Raw genomic sequence first — 19,721 nt, forward strand, 5'->3', positions numbered from 1 at the left:
TCTGTTAAAAATTTAAAATACATTACCGATATTCTTGTTGGCAATAGAGTGTCTCTGGAAAAATACATAAGAAACTGGTAATGTAATTGCCTTTGGGGAAAGCAACTGGATGGCAGGGTGAAGTGAAGATAAATTTTTATTGCACACATTTTGTACTTTAAAAATTTTTTCCATGGTCATGTAATAACCTACTTAAAAATATATTTTACTTAAGGAAAAAATATAATTTTGCATTATTATTGACCTTCCAGGGACTCTTGTAATTTGAGAATTGAATGAAAAAAAAATTTGCATGCATGAAATTCAGCTTTCTTATTCCATGCTTCCTGAGTGATTTGCTTTTTCAGTAACAGAATCTTTTGCCATACCAACTTGTTAAATGAATGCCAAATCAAGAGCAAATCTTCCACTTGTGTTCTATAGTGCTTTACCCATGCTGCAAAAGCAAAACCTGTAGGTAAAACAATGAGAAAATTATCACCTTGAAACTAGGTAACAGGTAACCCAGAAGGCAAGCCAAGCATAAAATTACAGCCACAAACAGCCCCGCAGAGAGCATCTCAGGAGCAGGGCTACTGGAATTTTGTTGTTGTTCTTTTCATCTTTCTTTGTCAAAGGAAGCAGGTGGTAATAGAGCTCAACCACAGCTCCTGAACTCTGAGATTTACAGAGCTGTGTCCTCTGGGGTAAGACTAACATTCTTCCAGGTTTTCTTCCTTTCCAAGAAAACTGACATGCTGTTTTTCATAATATTTTCAAACTGGAAAATCAACACAGAGAAACTTTGGTCATCAGGAATAGAGAGATTGCCCAATGAAATTAGAGAATTGATCATTAGGATGCTTATTACTAAAAAAGCAATTTTTAAAAGAAGGATGCATTAAAATTTTTCCAATATGCTAATGTGGCACACTCCTCTGCTGCCTAACGGTAGGTGCTGCTATCAGCACAGGAAGCCTTGTTCTGAGAAAGAATTATTCTAGAGGGCCAGAAAGAACAGGTATTGCTCCACCCGGGTAAACGCTGACTCAACTCCGTATGGCTGGCGCGCTCTTTCCTTACCTCACCCCTCTTGCCAGGCACAACTGAGAACCAGAAATAACAGGATTAGCGAGAGCCGGGGAAATATGCAGGACGGTGGTGATGGGTGTGCACGGGGAGTGCCAACTGGTTTTAATCGTTAATGTTCTTCCTCTATTGCTAGAGAAAACGTCTTTCCTTAGAGGATGCATTTGCGCGAGTCACTATAAATTCCCTCTGAAACTTGCGGGACGCCGATTCCGCTCCTGGCCTGGGGCAGGGCGTGGGAGTTTGGAAGCCAGCGCTACGTTCCCTGTGGGAAGAGATCGCCTCCTCCTCAACTCGCGCCTGGGCACTGAGCTCCTCCCGTTTCGTGGCGCCTCCTCCCCGGATGGCAAACCCTATAAAGTGACAGAGAATGAGGTTCCTCCTGCGGCTCTCCGTTTAGTCCAACTCCGAGGTCAGCGATATCCCACGTCCCCCGGAGCATTGCGTGCAGGAGCCATGGCGCGGGAGCTGTACCACGAGGAGTTCGCCCGGGCTGGCAAGCAAGCGGGGCTGCAGGTCTGGAGGATTGAGAAGCTGCAGCTGGTCCCGGTGCCCCAGAGCGCTCACGGCGACTTCTACGTTGGGGATGCCTACCTGGTGCTGCACACGGCCCAGGCGAGCCGAGGCTTCACCTACCGCCTGCACTTCTGGCTAGGTAAGGGATGGCTGGCGGGCGGCGGGATCCCGACGCACCGAGGCGGGCGAGGGGACGACGGAGGGGTCTGGGATTTGCAGGCGTGGGAGCGAAGGGGACCGCAAACCGAGCTAGACTGGAGACCTGTCGCGCCACTCGCGCCCCCACGGGGCTGCGCTTTGGGGCCAGCCACTTTCTCCCCTCCCAAGCCAACTCGCCGGCTGCAAACGCGGGGCTCGGGCGTTGTCCGCAGTGGACTTACACCGGGAGCTTTGACCTTTGCCAGGTTTAGTTCCTGTACTTAGGAGATGGTAACTCTGGTTTCTTCCCCTTTCACCTTAAAGTCTCCAAACGCCACTCTCGTCCAGGGGAGCTGTCTCAGCGCGCTCCCGGTGGCCAAGCCCCGCTGACCTTCCAAGTTCGGTCCTGCTTTCCCTATCGGGATGGAGAGGAAGTTATAAAGTTCGGGGTCATCTGCTGCCGTTAGGGAGAAGTATTTTTCTTTTTCTTCACACGTTATTTTTATTTGTTGCCTTTGGGCAATGGCTTATTTTCTCTATTATTGCAGGTGTTAAAAGAGGATTCTACCCGCACCATGCTGCTTGAAGGTCTAGTAGAGTTCTAATAGAACTCCACACATTTATTTCAGCACAGTAGAGCCCTGTTAAAATCAAATGTCCTAAACACATTATCCATTATTCATTAGGAAGCTGGCGTCCTCAGATGGAAGCAAGAAAAAAATTCAGATTTTTATATATAAATAAATAGCTTTATATGAGTGTTTCATATATATCTTTAGATATGCTGCTTTGTTTTTTAAATTATTATTATTTATTTAACAAGAAGACAGGATGGAACAGAAACGGCTCCTTCAGCAGTAGTAATTATTTTGAGCTGCATTCGTGCCAGGCTGTCAGGACACTGGGCCTTGTGTGGTCATTTTCTACCTTCTACTTTTACTCGCAAACATCCTGAATGTCCAGCCTTTCCCCAGGAGGTCTTGTGCCAGTAGGCACACCCTGTCTAACAACGTGCCGATTCTCTGAGCCTTTTTGCCTTCTTTTAAAACTAGCTGGCCTGCCCAGTACTTATGCTTGTTTAGTTTTATCCCTGAGCTTAGGAAGAAAACACACAAAACCACACACATACCCATTTTTAAGTCCATGAAAGTCAACATTGTAATTTCTAACATTTGAAGATTTTAAGAAACAAAATAGTTGAATAGTGACTGTCTAATCATTGGCAAACACCTGGAACAGGCATTTGAGAAAGAGAAATGAAAAATATGTAGATGAAGATAGGACATTTAATTATAACATTTGGAGTCAAAAATTCATGTTAGCTTGAGGAGGCAGAGAAAGCTCAGGCTGAGTTCTAAATACATTTTGGTTTCTCCTTGCATTGCTATTATTCCTAATATAATGTTGTAATACACAATCATCTATTTGGATTTTGTGCCAGAACACACTGGAAATTTAATATATAACCCATGTTCAAGAATGAATAATGCCAGATAGAATAATGATGTCCTTACAGAGGACTTTTCCATCCAGAACTTAAATCTAATATGAACACAATTCTTTAATTCTATACACTTTTATCCAAGGTGACTTCTTAACTACTATGTTTTGCAGGGTTTACAGATTCACCTTAATTATTCACTTAATTATCTAATTAATTATCCACTTCGTACTCATAAATTTCCAAAATATAATAGAAAATGCTTTGGGGAGAAACATTTAAAATCTTAAAAGACTTGCTAAAACTGAAGTCAATCACATGTTAATATCAAGCAAATTCATTTAGTAATTATTCAATAGGCCCAGTACTGTACAGGGCACTTTTGGATATGAATAGGTAATGAAACTTCTCTGCAAGTTCATCACCTCAAAGGTGCAAAAAGACAAAAAGTGACATAACGCAGGTAGAATGTGATCGTTAACTGTGAAAGTGCAAAGTGTCTGTGGTTATTGGGAAGCAGAAGCCTTTTGAGAAAAAAAAGAACAATGAGAGTAGTCGGAAGGATTTTGTGCCAAGAGAGAATCATGGAGAGAAAAAAAGCTTCAAGAAAAATAGTCAACAGGACCTTCAGATGGGATTGCCCAACAGCTCTTCCTACTTCAGCTCCCTAAGAAAACAGAATTGCCTCCAAAATAGTCTAGTCTAAGTCCTAAATTAGAATGAATCCATGAGAATTCACCAGAGAGACAGACTGAGAGAAAGTTCCAGGAGGGAGAGCTGAAAGTCCAGGAGAAAATAACATTTAGTTAAAGGAAATCAGTTGGAAGGAAGAGAAACTGAAGTTAAACTGAGATGAAAAAAGGTGCATAGCATAGAAATGAAGAAACAGGTCAAGTGGGAGGCAGAAAGGGGAAACAGGAAGAAGTTGGACCTAAAATGAGAGAGAACACAGGGAAAGTCGTTTTTCCAGGTTTCTGCCTCAGTGTTTCCATAGGCATATCTCAGATTATTTTATTGTCTTAACATTATATGCTTAAATGCATTAACATCATATGCTTCAGTGTAATGAAAGTTAACATTTATTGCAAAGAACTTAAATTTTACTGTATTAGTCCTTCTTTAAAAACATTTTAGCTTTGCACCTACCAGTTTAAATGCATTTACCTTCTGATTCTAGTTCCTTACAGCACCAAATCAATAGGCAAGTCTAGATAGTAAAACTGCTCTCTGTGACATCCCTAACCGACGCTACAAGTTCTTAACCTCACTCTTTCTCTTTGCCAGTTTTAAACTTTACATAAACATATTTTAAAGCAGTATGCATTTGTGTTATAAGTGGGCTGTACCAGGCCCTGTGCAAGGCCATGGGAATCCATATACAACACAAAGAACTTACATGAAAGACTGGCTAGGATGCTAAGAAACTGGATCACTTACATTGCTGGGGCATGGGTGTGGCTACGTGCAATGGTACAGCACTCTGGAAAGAAGTTTAGTAGTTTCTTACAAAACCATATATACCGCTAACCATATTATCCAGAAATTGCATTCATAGGTATTTATTCCAGAAAAATGAAGTTTTGTGTACATATAAAAACCCGTACCTGAATGTCCACAGCAGTTTTATTTGAATAAACAAACACTAGAATCAGCCCAGATACTTCTCAACAGGTTACTGGTTAAACAAGTTGTGCATCTGTACCAAGCAATACTACTCAGCAATAAAAAAGAACAAATTGTTGATACATACAACAACTTGAACAAATCTCCAGGGAATCATGCTGAGTGAAGAAAACCTAAGAGGCTTTATACTGTACGATTCCATTTATATAACATTTTTGAAGTGACAAAATTTTAGATTTGGCATTGCCATAGGTTAGGGATAGGGTAAGGAGGGGTTGATGTGGGCAGGAGAAGAGTGCATTATAAAAGGGCAACATAAAGGATATTTTTGGTAGAACTATGCAGCATCTTGATTGCAATAGCAGATGTATGAATTTACACATGTTGTAAAATTTTATAGAACTAAGTGCACACACACACACACACCAGTAGGAGTAAAACAGAAAATATGAATAAAGTAGGTGGATTATATAAATGTCAATATCCTTGTAATGACATTTATATAATGTTGTGGTATTCAGAGCTATACTGTACTATATGTTAATATACTAAGCCATACTATAATTTTATAACATGTCACTACTGGGGAAACTGGGTCTATTGATCGGTGTGTGTCCTTTAACAGTACCATTCTGTTTTAATCATGTTAGGTATAGAGTAAACCTTAGTAACAGATAGAGTGATTCCTCCTACTTTATGCTTGTTTGTCAAGATTATTTTAGCTATTCAAGGGTCTGCGCCTAACTATATAAATTTTGCAATAAGCTTGTATATGTCTATTGTAAACCTCACTGTGATTTTGCTAACATTAGGCCTATAGATCAATATGTGAAGGATTGACATCGTTATTATGTGGAGTCTTAAAATTCACGACCACTAAGCATTTACATTTACTTAGGTCTTCCTTGATATTTCCCATTGCCGTTTTGTAATTTTCAGCATACAGATCCTGTATGTGTTTTTAGACTATATGCCTGAGTATTTCAGTTTATTTGGAGTGATGGCAAAAGGTATTGTGCCTTTAATTTCAGTTTCACCATGTTCATTGTTTCTTTATAGAAATGTGGCTGATTTTTTTGTTACTGATGAATCTTATATCCTGCTAACTTGCTCAATGCACTTTTTATTTCTAAGAGAGCTTTTTTTCTGGGTGGGGTATGTCCCTTAGGGTTTACTAGGTAAATAATATTGTTATCTCTAAATAGAGACCTTTTTATTTCTTCATATCCAATTTGTATGCCTTTTTTTTTCTTTTTCTTACTTTGTTGCAGTGGTTAGAACTTCTTGTACTAGTTGAATAAGAGTAGTGAGCGTGCACACCCATTTTCCTGATTTTATAGGAAAAACATTCAGTCTTTTTAGCATTGTTCTACGTTTTTTGTTGACTCTAAATATCATTCAAAGATATTCCTCTCTAATCCTAATTTGGCTTATTTCATTTTATTATGAATGGCTGTTGGATGAACCTAGTTTTAAACCTCTCTTTTTATCTATGTTTTAGATATAAAATCATTACATCCACAAAATGCTTACAGGAATTCGCAGGATGTACTCAAGTCTAATATAATATGAAATAACATGGCACAGCATAGTATAACAGAACATAAAAGACACCAGTAAAATCAGTGTAGGGAAACAACAAATGGAAGTCATAAGTAGATAGGGGAAAACTAAATTGATTCTTAAGCAGACTTTATACACAAAGTTCATAAGTTTCTAAATACTTTCTGTAATTCCATCATGCTACAACTGAATTTGATTATAATTTTTACATTCAAAGGTTGACATTGGCTTAATACCTTAAACGTTTCTCAGGCGTTTATTCATACAAATATTCGCTGGCTAACTCCATTACATAAGCATCAGCAAATGACAGCATAATTTAATTAACTTACTTTGAGTTCATTCATTAACTTTATGCCTGTTCATTTACATCCACTTAAATAGATTCGGGTTTCAACTTGTAGTCAGGTAAGGATGTTTATGTCAAATACATCATCTTTAACACCTTTGATGTTAACCTTGATCCCAAGTCCTCTCTTAAAGCAGCTCTGTTAAAGCATCAAAAAAATCTATATCTATGTCTTTATGGTATTCTCAGTTAGGGTTCTGACCCTAATTGGGCAGAAGAATGACACTAGGGTCCTTTCAGATTGCAAAATTGCCTGTGTGTTAAATACTTAACTTTGATCACAGCATGTTCACAAAATTATCATGTCAAGTAGTCTTCTAGCTACTGAGTTGTTGGTTTATTTTTCCCCTCAGAAGATACCGTTCTCCTTTGAGAGTAAGAGGTGAATTGTAAGGAAATCTGATTCTTTAATTTAACTGACTGATTTCCCATCTTCAACTTTGGTGAATACTCTCATTTAGGGTTGTTCAGGAGAACTACTAAATTATTACAGCTTCTAAGTTTTTATGCATCAGTTATCCATGGAAGAAATGAACATACCTTGTCACCATAAAATTGTACTTCTAATGAGAGCCTGAGTACAAAAAACACCTACAAGTGTACTGTAGTTTCCAAGAACCTGTGCTTCAGAGTCACACAAACCTACATCTGGTTCTTTTCTGCCAAAAGTTGCTTTATGACCTCAGGAAGTTTACCCAGCCTCTCTAAGCCTCCATTTTCCCCATTAATCTGGTAGAAAATAGTTTCTGCATTATGGGATTGCTTGAAGATTAAATGAGCTCATCCATGTAAAACATCAGTACAGTGTCTGGCCCATAGGGGTACTATAAAGGTATAATGTTGGCTATTATTATTTCTAGACTCATTTAAGATTTTTATTACAGCTTGGATGTAGTAAGTGTTTGAAGTGTTTTCCATAAAATGTAAGTGCCCCTCTGGACTGTCTTTACTGTGACCTTTATGTATACTACAGATACTGGTTCTTAGGAATTGTTTCAACCTTAGTGAAGTTACCTGGATGTGATCTGTATTACAATTGTGAAAATTAAATATATGTTGTATGTAAAATACCTGAAGCAATACCAAGTACATTAACACTTCATGTTAGCATGCTGCTTCTTTTGCTCTTCCTTTATTCCAGAGATCATTATTTCATTCAGACAAAAACAATCAGATGGTGAAGTGGGGAAAAAGATTTTAAAAGGGGGTAAAATTAAATTATATTCATTTTTCCATTGCAAAAACCACTTATTTAATTATGGCTCATGAGGTTCATATTCCTCACAAACAGTAGTTAACATATTGAAGTATCATAAGAACAAAGATTTATCCTAACAGAGGCTAAACCAATTGTCAAATATTTTCATAACTTGATCTTATTGACTATACCAAATTAATGCTTACTGAAATCTCATTGGAACAGGTTGTTTTTATCTTCCTGAGCAACTTCACATAGCAGTGTTTCTTTTAAAAATTTTTAAAGGAATTGGAAAAAACAGATACAAAAACAGGCCAACCACGGTGGCTCACATCTGTAATCCTCAACAATTTAAAGCAAGAGAATTGCTTGAGCTCAGGGTTCGAGACCAGCCTGGGAAACATATGGAGACTTTGTCTCTATAAGACATTTTTTTTAATTAGCAAAGCATGGTGGCATGCACCTGTAGTCCAAGCTATTTGTGAGACTGAGGCGGGAGGATTGCTTGAGCCCCTGGTTTTAACGTTACAGTGAGTTCTGTTTACATCATTGCACTCCAGTCTTGGCAACAGAGCAACACCCTCTCTCAAAATAAAAAAAAAAAAAAATTAAAAAATTGTTAATTATTAGCAAAATTATATATTATACTATTTAAGCTAAATGATCTTCCTGTAGAAGACTGTTTGTTGTATTGACGCATAATTGAAATGCAAATTTCTGGCATCTTTCCTATCAGAAATTCTGCCTTAATCCTTTCACTTGCTTGATAATTGAGGTGCTGTTGTTCACTGTTTTAGGAAAGGAGTGTTCCCAGGATGAAAGCACAGCTGCTGCCATCTTCACTGTTCAGATGGATGATTATTTGGGTGGCAAGCCAGTGCAGAATAGAGAACTTCAAGGATATGAGTCTACTGATTTTGTTGGCTATTTCAAAGGTGGTCTGAAATACAAGGTAAGCAGCTCCCTCAGTTTCCATTTTCAACCCCTTTCTCCTCTTGTCCAGCCATACCTCCTGTCTTCATAGAATGAAAATTCATTGAGGGCAGGGTTTTTTATTTTATTTTGTTTTTATTTTAATCTATTTTGTTCATGGCTATATCCCCAGTACCCGCTGGATACAAAGTAGGTGTTCAGGAAACATTTGTGGAATGTGTGGTACAATATGTGAAATATCGTGAAAATTTAACTTGATAGGTTAATTTTTTAAAGAGCTTTCAGTTATGTCTTCACAAAATACCTCTTTAATATTTTGTAGCTATTTCAACAATTAAATATTGGTAATTTGGGTATTAACAGTTTTCGTTTTTGCTATTATAGAGAATCTCTGAAGTTTCTGCAAGTAAACTAAGCCTTCAAAATTTCAGTTGGTCTGGAATATATTAATACAGTATCTATAATAATTATAATTTTAGTTACTGAAAAGAATTATACATGGGCTTCCAAAATAGTGTGGTTGTATCTTAGAAGGGGTGCAGATGAAACTTTTGAGCTGAAAAAGTCTGCAAGTAAACGACACACACGCACATGCACAGTTTATACACACTGGTCTGAAATACTGATCAATTGGTTTTACTTCTGAAAATAAACCATCAAGAACAAATAGTTACACAGTCCTATCCCTTTACGGCACCCTTCAGTACAGGACAGTTTTTTTGTTTGTTTTGTATTCTCCCAGTTAGCTTTGCAGACTGGCCCTCCCTTTTCCATTCCTGCCACCCACCCTACCGCACACATTCAGTTAAAGTGTGAGGAATATCCTCTCCAGACTAACGTTACAGAAAGAAGCCTTTCGAAAATCAAACATGCTACAGCAAGTGTTCTGTACACCCCACTGCCCCGCCCTGTGAGCATGCTACCCTAGTGAAGACATGAAACCTTAGAGCTTCACTATAATTCTGACTGTTATACCGAGTCCACTTATTAAGATGACAAGGTTTATTTATACGTTTACCTGTTTAGAGTCTTGGTTGAATATATTGTGACACTATTGAGATCAGAACAAACTTATACATTATAAGTTATCTTATGTCTCTTGAAATCATTATTTTATTCTAGGCTATGAGCTACCCTAAATACAAAACTGTTACCTCTCACTTTTTAAAATTCACATGAGCTCCTACAGTTTATGTCAAATGATCGTGAAACTTCCTTTATGTCATTGAACCCAACATTTTAAATAAATTGAGTCTTGTAGTTACAAAAAGCAGGTGCTGTGACACCATCTTAGTTATGAACCCATTTCTGCCACATACGACTTGTTTGCTTTAGGGCAAGTACTGAGCTTTCTGTTCTCAGTTTGCCCAAACAATGAATATTATAACAGCTTCCCCATACAGGTGTTGTATTAAGGAATAAATTAACTAATAAAGTAATTGTGGTTGGGCATGGTGGCTCACGCCTGTAATCTCAACATTTTGGGAGGCCAAAGCAGGCAGATCACCTGAGGTCTGGAGTTTAGATCAGCCTGGCCAATAAGGTGAAACACTGTCTCTACCAAAAATACAATTAGCCTGGCATGGTGACATGTGCCTGCAATCTTAGCTACTGGGGCAGAAGAATTACTTGAACCCAGGAAGCAGAGGTTGCAGTGAGCCTAGGTTGTGTCATTCCACTCCAGCCTAGGAGACAAGAGCGAAACTTTGTTTCAAAACAGTAGCACGTAGATGAAAACTTGTATTTATTTAATTACATAATATTAGTTTATTTAACCAAGAAATGTGGCAGTCGTTGTAAAATTATGGACTGGGAAATCATTATATATATATACACACATATATATATATACATATATATACACATACATGTATATATATACACACACACATATACATGCATACATATATATATATATATATATTTTTTTTAATTTGAAGTTTTAGTTGTCCTGAAATCAATATCTAATCTATACCAACTTTCCTTAGAGAATGGTGGAAATTTAAAGTCAATGGAAATTCAAAGAATGTACTAATGACACATTAGCTCTAATTTTACTTGCCATTACTATAGAGGTTTTTGATCTTTCAATGACAGTTTTGTTTATACTGTAGCTCAGTTGTGCACATATAATTAATTATAATTAATTGTGGAAATAAAGATATGGTTCGTATCATTTAATTAGAAAAAAATGAAAAGGTAAAAGATTATTGCAAATAAGATGTAGTTGATACAGTTAATGTTTTCTCTGAGGGGTTTCTTTAATTCAATGTGATTGTATTTCATTTTGTTTTGTTTAGTTTTTCTTGTGGTTGTGGATATACACTCAAGATACTGCATCTCTCCTGGTTTATTGTAAAAACACTGAGACCTAGCTTATTTATTAATAGAAGACGTCTTTCCCAGAAAATAAAGAAGACATTTGATTACTTTAAATCTAAAAACAAGAACCATACATAAGATCAGCCCACTCCTGGCCAGCACTCAACTCTCTTCTTTGTCCCAGCCCTTTAACAGTGTGAACTTTTGGTTGCCTTCTTCTCTGGCTGCTATCATCTGTACATGTTACCTCTGACCCTCCTCTAGCCACCTGTCACCTTCTTCCCTGAAATCTTTGCCTTCTTGCTTATTAATGATTTGGGGGTCATTAGTGTCCAAAGGGCAAGAGCTATGGCTTCTTCTTTTTGTTTTTGCAGCAATGTTTTATATGCTGACTGTTCTCAGTCAATACTTGCAGTTGTCAATAGAAGGGTTAAGACAGAAATAATAAAGAGACAAAAGCAGCACAATATGTTGATTACCAAGGAGTTCTCTCTTGTCTTATGCAATAGATGGCTATTTTATCTTGGCTTGACAGGTACAGTTTTGGCACAAACACTAGTGGTATAATCGTGCTTTGCTTTGTCTAAACAGACACCTCGTCAGTTTTCTCTTTGATTTTTTTGTGTGTTTCCCTTTGTTGATCAGGCTGGAGGTGTGGCATCTGGATTAAATCATGTTCTGACCAATGATCTGACGGCCAAGAGGCTCCTACATGTAAAGGGTCGTAGAGTGGTGAGAGCCACAGAAGTTCCCCTTAGCTGGAACAGTTTCAACAAGGGTGACTGCTTCATCATTGACCTTGGCACCGTAAGTTTCATATACACACATCGATGTCTAAAGGAAAATGAATTGCTTTCAGATCAAATCAGATGTACATGTCTTTGAAGAGAATCACTTTTTCTACACACTGGAAAGTGGCCAGGTTTATGTGAGATGAGTAATTGGCAAGAATTTAAATGACGCATAAAGTGGGACTTCAGAGTTTTTTATTTTCTTTCATAGGTTTAGAATAATGATTTAGTTCTTCCTACCATAGAATAGAAATTGACTAATTTTTAATACATTTCCCCTTCTCTTTGAACAGAGCTTCCTCTAATTATTTTTGTCTCTAATTGTGCATGGGAAAACATAGCTTGAGGGGGAAACTGGTTCCCCAGCAACAAAAGGCTCTAGAATATAATCTGGACATAAGATGAATCTAAACAGCCACCTAGAGAATTTTTTTTTTTTTTTGAGACGGAGTTTCGCTTTTGTTACCCAGGCTGGAGTGCAATGGCGCAATCTCGGCTCACCGCAACCTCCGTGTCCTGGGTTCAGGCAATTCTTCTGCCTCAGCCTCCTGAGTAACTGGGATTACAGGCATGTGCCACCATGCCCAGCTGATTTTTTGTATTTTTAGTAGAGACGGGGTTTCACCATGTTGACTAGGATGGTCTCGATCTCTTGACCTCGTGATCCACCCGCCTCGGCCTCCCAAAGTACTGGGATTACAGGCGTGAGCCACCGCGTCCGGCCCAACCTAGAGAATTTTAAAGAAGTATTTTGACATACACATACACACACACCATACCATTTCACATTTTTCAATTATCACAGGGTTTAGAAGGAAAGGCACAAATACAAATATCAAGCATCATCTCAATGGCATGAGCAATGGTATACTACATCAGACTTATGTTTTCTTCCTGGAAAAGATGCTCCTCTAATAATCAGGTATACTTATTAATCACTATGATCATGACAAAGAAGGATTATTGCAAGACCCTTTGCTAGACCCTAGAAGTTAGGATATAAGTTGTATCTTTAAAAGTCTGTAAGGTTTTCATAACAGAAATAAAGAGCATTTCCCTCCACTGAAAAATCATGTGCAGAGAAATGAAAGAAAGAAAGCACAGCACTTATAAGGATCTCTTCTACCTGCTTTTCATTATCATTTCATCACGCCATACATCTCAACATTCTATTTATCATTCCTAACATTTCTGGGCCAAAGGTTGTAACAGAATCATGAGCTGACCTGCATTGCTTCAGTTAGCATGAGGCTTGTCTATGGAATTTGCTCAAGGTTACAAAGTCAGTAAATGGTGAAGCCAGGATTAATCTCTTAGCATACCTGATGCCCTGCTAAGCATTTTGTTTTATTGCATCACTTGGGCAGTATTTTGTAATAAAGCAGTAGACAGAAGCCAAAAGAGCTTATTCTGTCTGCATAGAGGAGGGACACAAATGATTCTGAAAATAGTTACAAAGTTCTGTTTAAGCAATATTAATTTAACAACAGTACAGAGATTAAATGTACAAAGGTTATACATCGTTTGGAAAATGACCCCAAGATATAAACTGCATCAGTTTAAGTGAGCATGCATCCATAGTTTTATTACTACTTATACATAATCTTACTGTCTTGGATCATACCAGCTTGTGTGCAAAGTTGAGATCACAATAATATAAATGCCCAAAGAACAATTTTTAGTATTACACGTAGACACCTACACCCTAAATGGCAGTACTTTTGCTCTGAATCTCACAATAAATTTCATGGGAAAGTCCTCTTTAACTTCAAAAGCTAATTCATTCTCCTAACAGATTTAAGGCCTAACTCTAAGATCTAGGCAGATCTTATACAGATACTGTATAAGAATACAGATACTGTTCCACCCTTTCATTCTCCCCTACTGCCAACCCCTACCTATAAATAAATAAATAAATAAAATAAATAAATAACTGGTGCAAATAAACTTCCACAGCCACACAGTTCTGAAAGCAATTGCAACATTCAATCTCTCAAACCCTATGCACAATAATTTTCTATCTCAACTTTCATCTCCACCACTTACACTCTAAAGTACTTTATAATATATAAATCCTTTTAAAAATAAAATGGCATTTTTATTAGAAAAAGGAGACGTCCTTTCTCATTCCAGTTGCTGTACTCTGAGGTTCCGATCTGTAAAAGTAGATATTTGATTAGGTGATTGCAAGGTTCCCTAAACAAGAAGGACACTTCCCAATGATAATGTAATTAATTATTGCCATTACCTGAAAATATTTCTTTTCTTAAAAACACTTTTTATGTGTAATATAATTGCTATGTAAATGCAATAATCTATTCAATTATAGTGAATGACTTCCAATTCAGCTTTCTATGATCTTCGGCAAATCGTTAATGTCTCTAAGCCTTAACTTCATTTGTTTTTACATCTTGACTCTGATTTCTGATGCCACTTTTATCCTTAGCTGACTATGATTCAGTCTCATCTGGGAAGCGGCAGTTATCATCCCAGTTTCAAAAGGGGAAACAAAAGCCTTAGGCTTTAGAACGTATGTGCAAGTCTCTTCACGTTCATGCCAGTTGTGTGGTGACCCAGAATGGGGGGTATGTTTTTCTATTCCTACTTTACATTCTTTTCACCACACTATGCTAACTTGGTAGTATATAAGATAGTATGGCCTGGTAATAGAAAGTCTTGCAACAGGTTAAGAATCTGCTGAATTCAGAACTGATGATGCCTAATGTGCTAAGATTCCACTGAAAGCAGTAGTATTCACTAAATAATTTATTTTGTGGAACAAATACAGAGTTTCCACAATGGGCCAGGTAGTTGGTTGTGATGGTAGACAGGTTGTAGTTCTTGTGCCATATGCTCTTTTCCCAAAGTTAATGCCAGTCTGTGGGAGTATGGCCCACAAATCCAGGCTCATATAATAGGGACAGAGACTCTATTATAAGATTCCAGGGCATTCATCTATTTAATAGTAAATTATTTTTATCTTATATAGTTAATTATCTTTAATAATTTTCAAGTTCTCTTCTCCCATGCCTTGTAAAAGAGATATTTGGAATGAGAGATATTAGTTGCAGAGATATTGGTGCTTGGTTATCTCTTATATTTTGGAATTTTCCTATTCTCAAAAGGGATGCCCTGATGAGAATCAAGCCCCAGATTCCTAGACAAACTCTAGCAAATACTCCCAATATCTGTGTTTGTATTACTAACCTTTAACCAGTTTGTATGTTGCCAAAAGTTTCAAAATGGTGATAAGATCTTGAAACTACCTTGGCAACTTTATTTTGAGGTGTGTCACAATAAGCAAAGAAATACATGGAACTAAAATTTTCTGTGCCATAATATTTTCATAGCAGTCATTATGCTAGTTATTTAAAGCAACATTCTGCATTAGAGGGCCTAAAAGAATGACAGTGTAGTTTCTTCAAGTTTGTATTATGACCGAGGTATGAAAAACTTAGGCTAAAAGTCCAGTTACCACTCAGCTAAGGCCACCTGGTCAAAACTAAGACCATGGATATAACCTAAATCCCATACCTTGATCAAAAGAGAAATCAACTTTTTTGATCAACAGTCACTATTATTAATATGATATTCCATATGTCTTAGAAACATTTGTTCTTTTATCAAGTTTTAGATTATAGTAAATATTCCTGAACATTACAATGTAACCTCATCAGCCTGAGGCATAAGATATCAGTTTAGCCAGTTTGAAAGTGAAGAAAACCATCAATATTTTGGAGAATGATTTAGACCCATTTCTCATATTTAGCATATTTTCAGAAAATAATATGAAACATGGCTAGATCCTACCAATTTACGGAGTCAGGGAAAACCACTTTTGAAGGATATATTTAAATGTTGTTGAATTTATTAGTCATGATTTCCCCACTATTTTAAAAAATTTTTAGAAATTAGTAAAATTACATCTAAAAATATTGCAAAATACTACCAGTATCTGCAGAATGTGAATGAAAGCCCATATTCTTAAGATTTGGGGTCTGGGGTTAACACTTGGAAAGGTATGTCACAGTCAACCACTAGCGAAGAATTAGGTTTCACACGAGTAGGAATTCCTGTGGTGAGTTACTGATCCTGATGTTCCCCATGTTCCGTTTCCTTCTTGTTTGGTCATTTGTGCAGCTTTACCCTGTTCTCCTCACTATTTATAATCTATCACGCTCTGTCCCGTTGTTTAGTCATGCTGCTTTGAAAAAGCAGTCTCCACTTCCTCATTAACCAGTCAGTCTTTAACCCACAGTCTGACTTTCACTCCCACAGTTCCTCGGAAACTGTTCTTGCTATGGGCGTCGATGATCCCTGCTAAATCCAGTAAACACTGTGACATTAACCACTGGATTCTTGTATTGCAACCCACACTGTTGACTTTCCCCGTCTTCTGCAGCCTCACTCCTCCCCAGGCTTCCTTGTTTTCTTCCCTTTCAGCCACGCTTATTCTTCTTTTCATGGTCTGCCCACCCTTTCAAGTACTTTTTAAAATGATTTTAATTATTGTCTCTTCTTTTATACATTCTTCCTAAGCAAACTTATCCCCACCCAAAGCTTCAGCTGCTACCCATGGGACAATCTAAACTTAGTCTAACTCAGACCTCAGACCTCTTGCCTGAGCTCCAAGTCAGTATTTCAGATATTTCAGCTTGTATATGTCATGAGAACCTCAAACTCAACACATCTAGAAAATGACTTCCTCTCTAATTGTCTTTATCTTATTAATGGAGCCACCACTCATTCAGGTTTTCAAAGCCAGAACCCAGGAGTCATCCTGAAAACTCCTCCCAAGTGTTCCACTTTCCTTTCACTGCTATCCTAGTCTATTCTACCTTCTAATGATCTCTTGAATCTTTCCTGTCCTCTTCATTGCTGTTGATACTGTCTCAGTGCCCCATACCTGACACATCCTTCAAGTCACCAGGCTTTTGTTTTTGCAGATTGATTCCTTTGCTTAGAATACTCATCTCTTCTTTGACACCTTTCTCCAGCAGGCATCTCATATTTTCTCATCCTTCAATATCCACCTCAGATATTGTCTTTTCCATAGTTTGTTTCCTGACCTTTTCTCCTGTTTCCCCTGTCCAATGTTCCTTCCTTATAGGGTCAGGTCTACAATTAACTTTCCCGTCACAATGCAGAGACTTGCTTCTCAGCCTTTTTCATATTGCTTGTCCATTTACTTATTAACCTTACTCACTCTTACTTTGTTTCTAAAGTATAAAGCCTAGAACTTAGAGTTACTCGACAAATGTTTCAACAAATGCATATCTATCCAGCATAAAGCATATGGCTCCTGCAGTCATGTGTCTAGAGATATTTTTCTTGATTCATTTATAACTCAACTGTGCCCAATTATCAAACTCCTATTTCCCCAGAAGGGTTAAAAATAAAAACAATTGGGCCGGGCGCGGTGGCTCAAGCCTGTAATCCCAGCACTTTGGGAGGCCGAGGCGGGTGGATCACGAGGTCAAGAGATCGAGACCATCCTAGTCAACATGGTGAAACCCCGTCTCTACTAAAAATACAAAACAGCTGGGCATGGTGGCGCGTGCCTGTAATCCCAGCTACTGAGGAGGTTGAGGCAGGAGAATTGCCTGAACCCAGGACACGGAGGTTGCGGTGAGCCGAGATCGCGCCATTGCACTCCAGCCTGGGTAACGAAGAGTGAAACTCCATCTCAAAAATAAATAAATAAATAAATAAATAATAAAAACAATTTTGATTTATTGAAACGAATTTTGAATGGCCAACAAGTAAATGAAAAAATGCTCAACATCACCAATTATCAGGAAAATGGAAAGCAAAACGACTATGAGATATCATCTTATCCCAGTTAGAATGGCTATCATCAAAAACACACCCAAAAAGAAAATGCTCATGAGGATGCACAGAAAAAGGAACTCTTATACACTGTTTGTGGTAATGTAAATTACGTTATTATGAAAAACATTATGGATGTTTCTCAAAAAAATTAAAATAGAACTACCATATGATCCAGAGTCCCACTACTGGGTATTTATCTAAAGGAAGGGACATTAGCATATCAAAGGGAATACTCATGCCCCTATGTTTATTGCATCACTATTCACAATAGTAAACATATGGAATCAACCTAAATGTCCATAAACAGATGAATGGATAAAGAAAATGTGGTATATACACAATGGAACAATAATCATCCCTAAAATGAAGTATGGAATCCTTCCACTTGCGGGAACATGGATGAATCTGGAGGATATTATGTTAAGCAAAGTAAGTCAAGCACAGAAAGATAAATACTTCGTGTTCTCACTCAAATACAGTGGCTTAAAAAAAAAATGAACTCATAGATCTAGAGAGTAGAATAATGGTGATTAGAGACTGGGAAGGGGATGGGGAGGGGAGGACAGAAGTTAATTAACAGATACAAAATTATACCAAGATAGAAGGAATGAGTTCTAGTATTCTATAGTACCATATGGGGAGTACAGTTAACAATAATTTATTGTTGTTTTTTCACAGCTAGAAAAGAGGACTTCCAGTGTAATAAGTGATAAATGTTTGAGATGATTGATATACTAAATACTCTGTTTCGATCATTATGCACTTTATACTTGTATCAAAATATCACTCTGTAGCCAATAAATGTATACAATTTTTACATGTCAACTAAAAGGGAAAAAAGGTGAATTTTGTTAGCCATTAAAGTAGTTTGAACTTATCCTACCCATCCCCTTTTCCATACCTCAGGAGCAGGGGACACGTATATAATGTTATGGCCTGGGGTGGGGAGTGAGGATGAGGATGGAAGTCTGAGTCTGGTTTGCAGGCAGCAGTCTTCACTAATCTATAACCTTCATTGAGGCATAGTCATTCCATTCATTCTTGAGCTTTGGGCTTTAGCCTCTATTCCCAAGACATTTGCTGGGGAATATCCACAGCCTCATTTTGGTCTTCTGATGTCGTGGTCACATGTCACTGCAACACCCTTTCTAGTTCTGTCAGCTACCACTACACTCTTCTCAGGAAGTCTGCTTTGTTTTTCCCAGGCTACCCTGGAGTTGTGGGACGTGGTATCCTCATTGGACCTGTGGCCACTGGCCCAATGGCTTGGATGCTACCCTCGGTCATTTCCGTTCTAATGCTTAGGCTCATGGATGGGGGTAGGACAAATCAATTTGAAAGCAAGTGTGCTGGTCTCTTCTCAAAGATTCATTGCTTTGGGTTAGATTTCCTACTTCTCTCAGTCTTCTTCTTTTTTACTTTTTGAACCAGACAAACTAGTCTTACACCATCTCACATTTTTGCCTACTCCATGGTTCCTGCAAAATATACCCCATCCCCTAAGACCTTGTGCTGCTTAAGTTGCAAGACCAGCTTTTGAAACAGCATCCTCACTTATCCTGGCCAAAAACTTTAGCAAAATCAAGTTTCTTTTAAATTAAAACTATGTTGGCTTTCAGACTTCTGTCTCTGCTATTACTTAAAAATGCCTATTTTAAAACAAGAGACTGAACCAAATCTTCTCTGTTCTGGATACATACCTTACCCCAAAGTAATACGTACCACTAGATTTATATAAAGAGAGACTTGAGGCAACAAGAATGGATAATGGGAAAGATATACCAAATTTTAAACCTCTAAAATGTATCCTGCAGTTACAGTTGGGATGAATGGCGTTGATTCTGTGCCTAGTATGTGCTGAGTGAATAGAATTGTAAGGGTAAACAGCAGATAGGCTTTTACCTCCAAGTATGGTCAAGTGCTGGGAGTCATGGACAAATACACAAG

General features: G+C 37.8%; 1 protein-coding gene across 1 annotated transcript in view; it reads left to right on the forward strand.

Annotated features, from left to right (window-relative positions):
* Positions 1–478: 478 nt before the first annotated feature.
* SCIN (scinderin) overlaps positions 479–19,721 on the forward strand; it is a gene marked incomplete at its 3' end in the record, with an annotated part of 79,215 nt that continues 59,972 nt past the window's right edge. Inside the window, exons 1-3 of the mRNA XM_017525236.2 lie at positions 479–1,723; positions 8,694–8,848; positions 11,797–11,958. Coding sequence (XP_017380725.2) covers positions 1,144–1,723; positions 8,694–8,848; positions 11,797–11,958 — 897 coding nt within the window. The remainder of the gene's footprint in view (positions 1,724–8,693; positions 8,849–11,796; positions 11,959–19,721) is intronic.

The sequence above is a fragment of the Cebus imitator genome, unplaced genomic scaffold (genome assembly GCF_001604975.1).
Source record: "Cebus imitator isolate Cc_AM_T3 unplaced genomic scaffold, Cebus_imitator-1.0 Scaffold37, whole genome shotgun sequence".
In the NCBI taxonomy this organism is placed as follows: Eukaryota; Metazoa; Chordata; class Mammalia; order Primates; family Cebidae; genus Cebus; species Cebus imitator.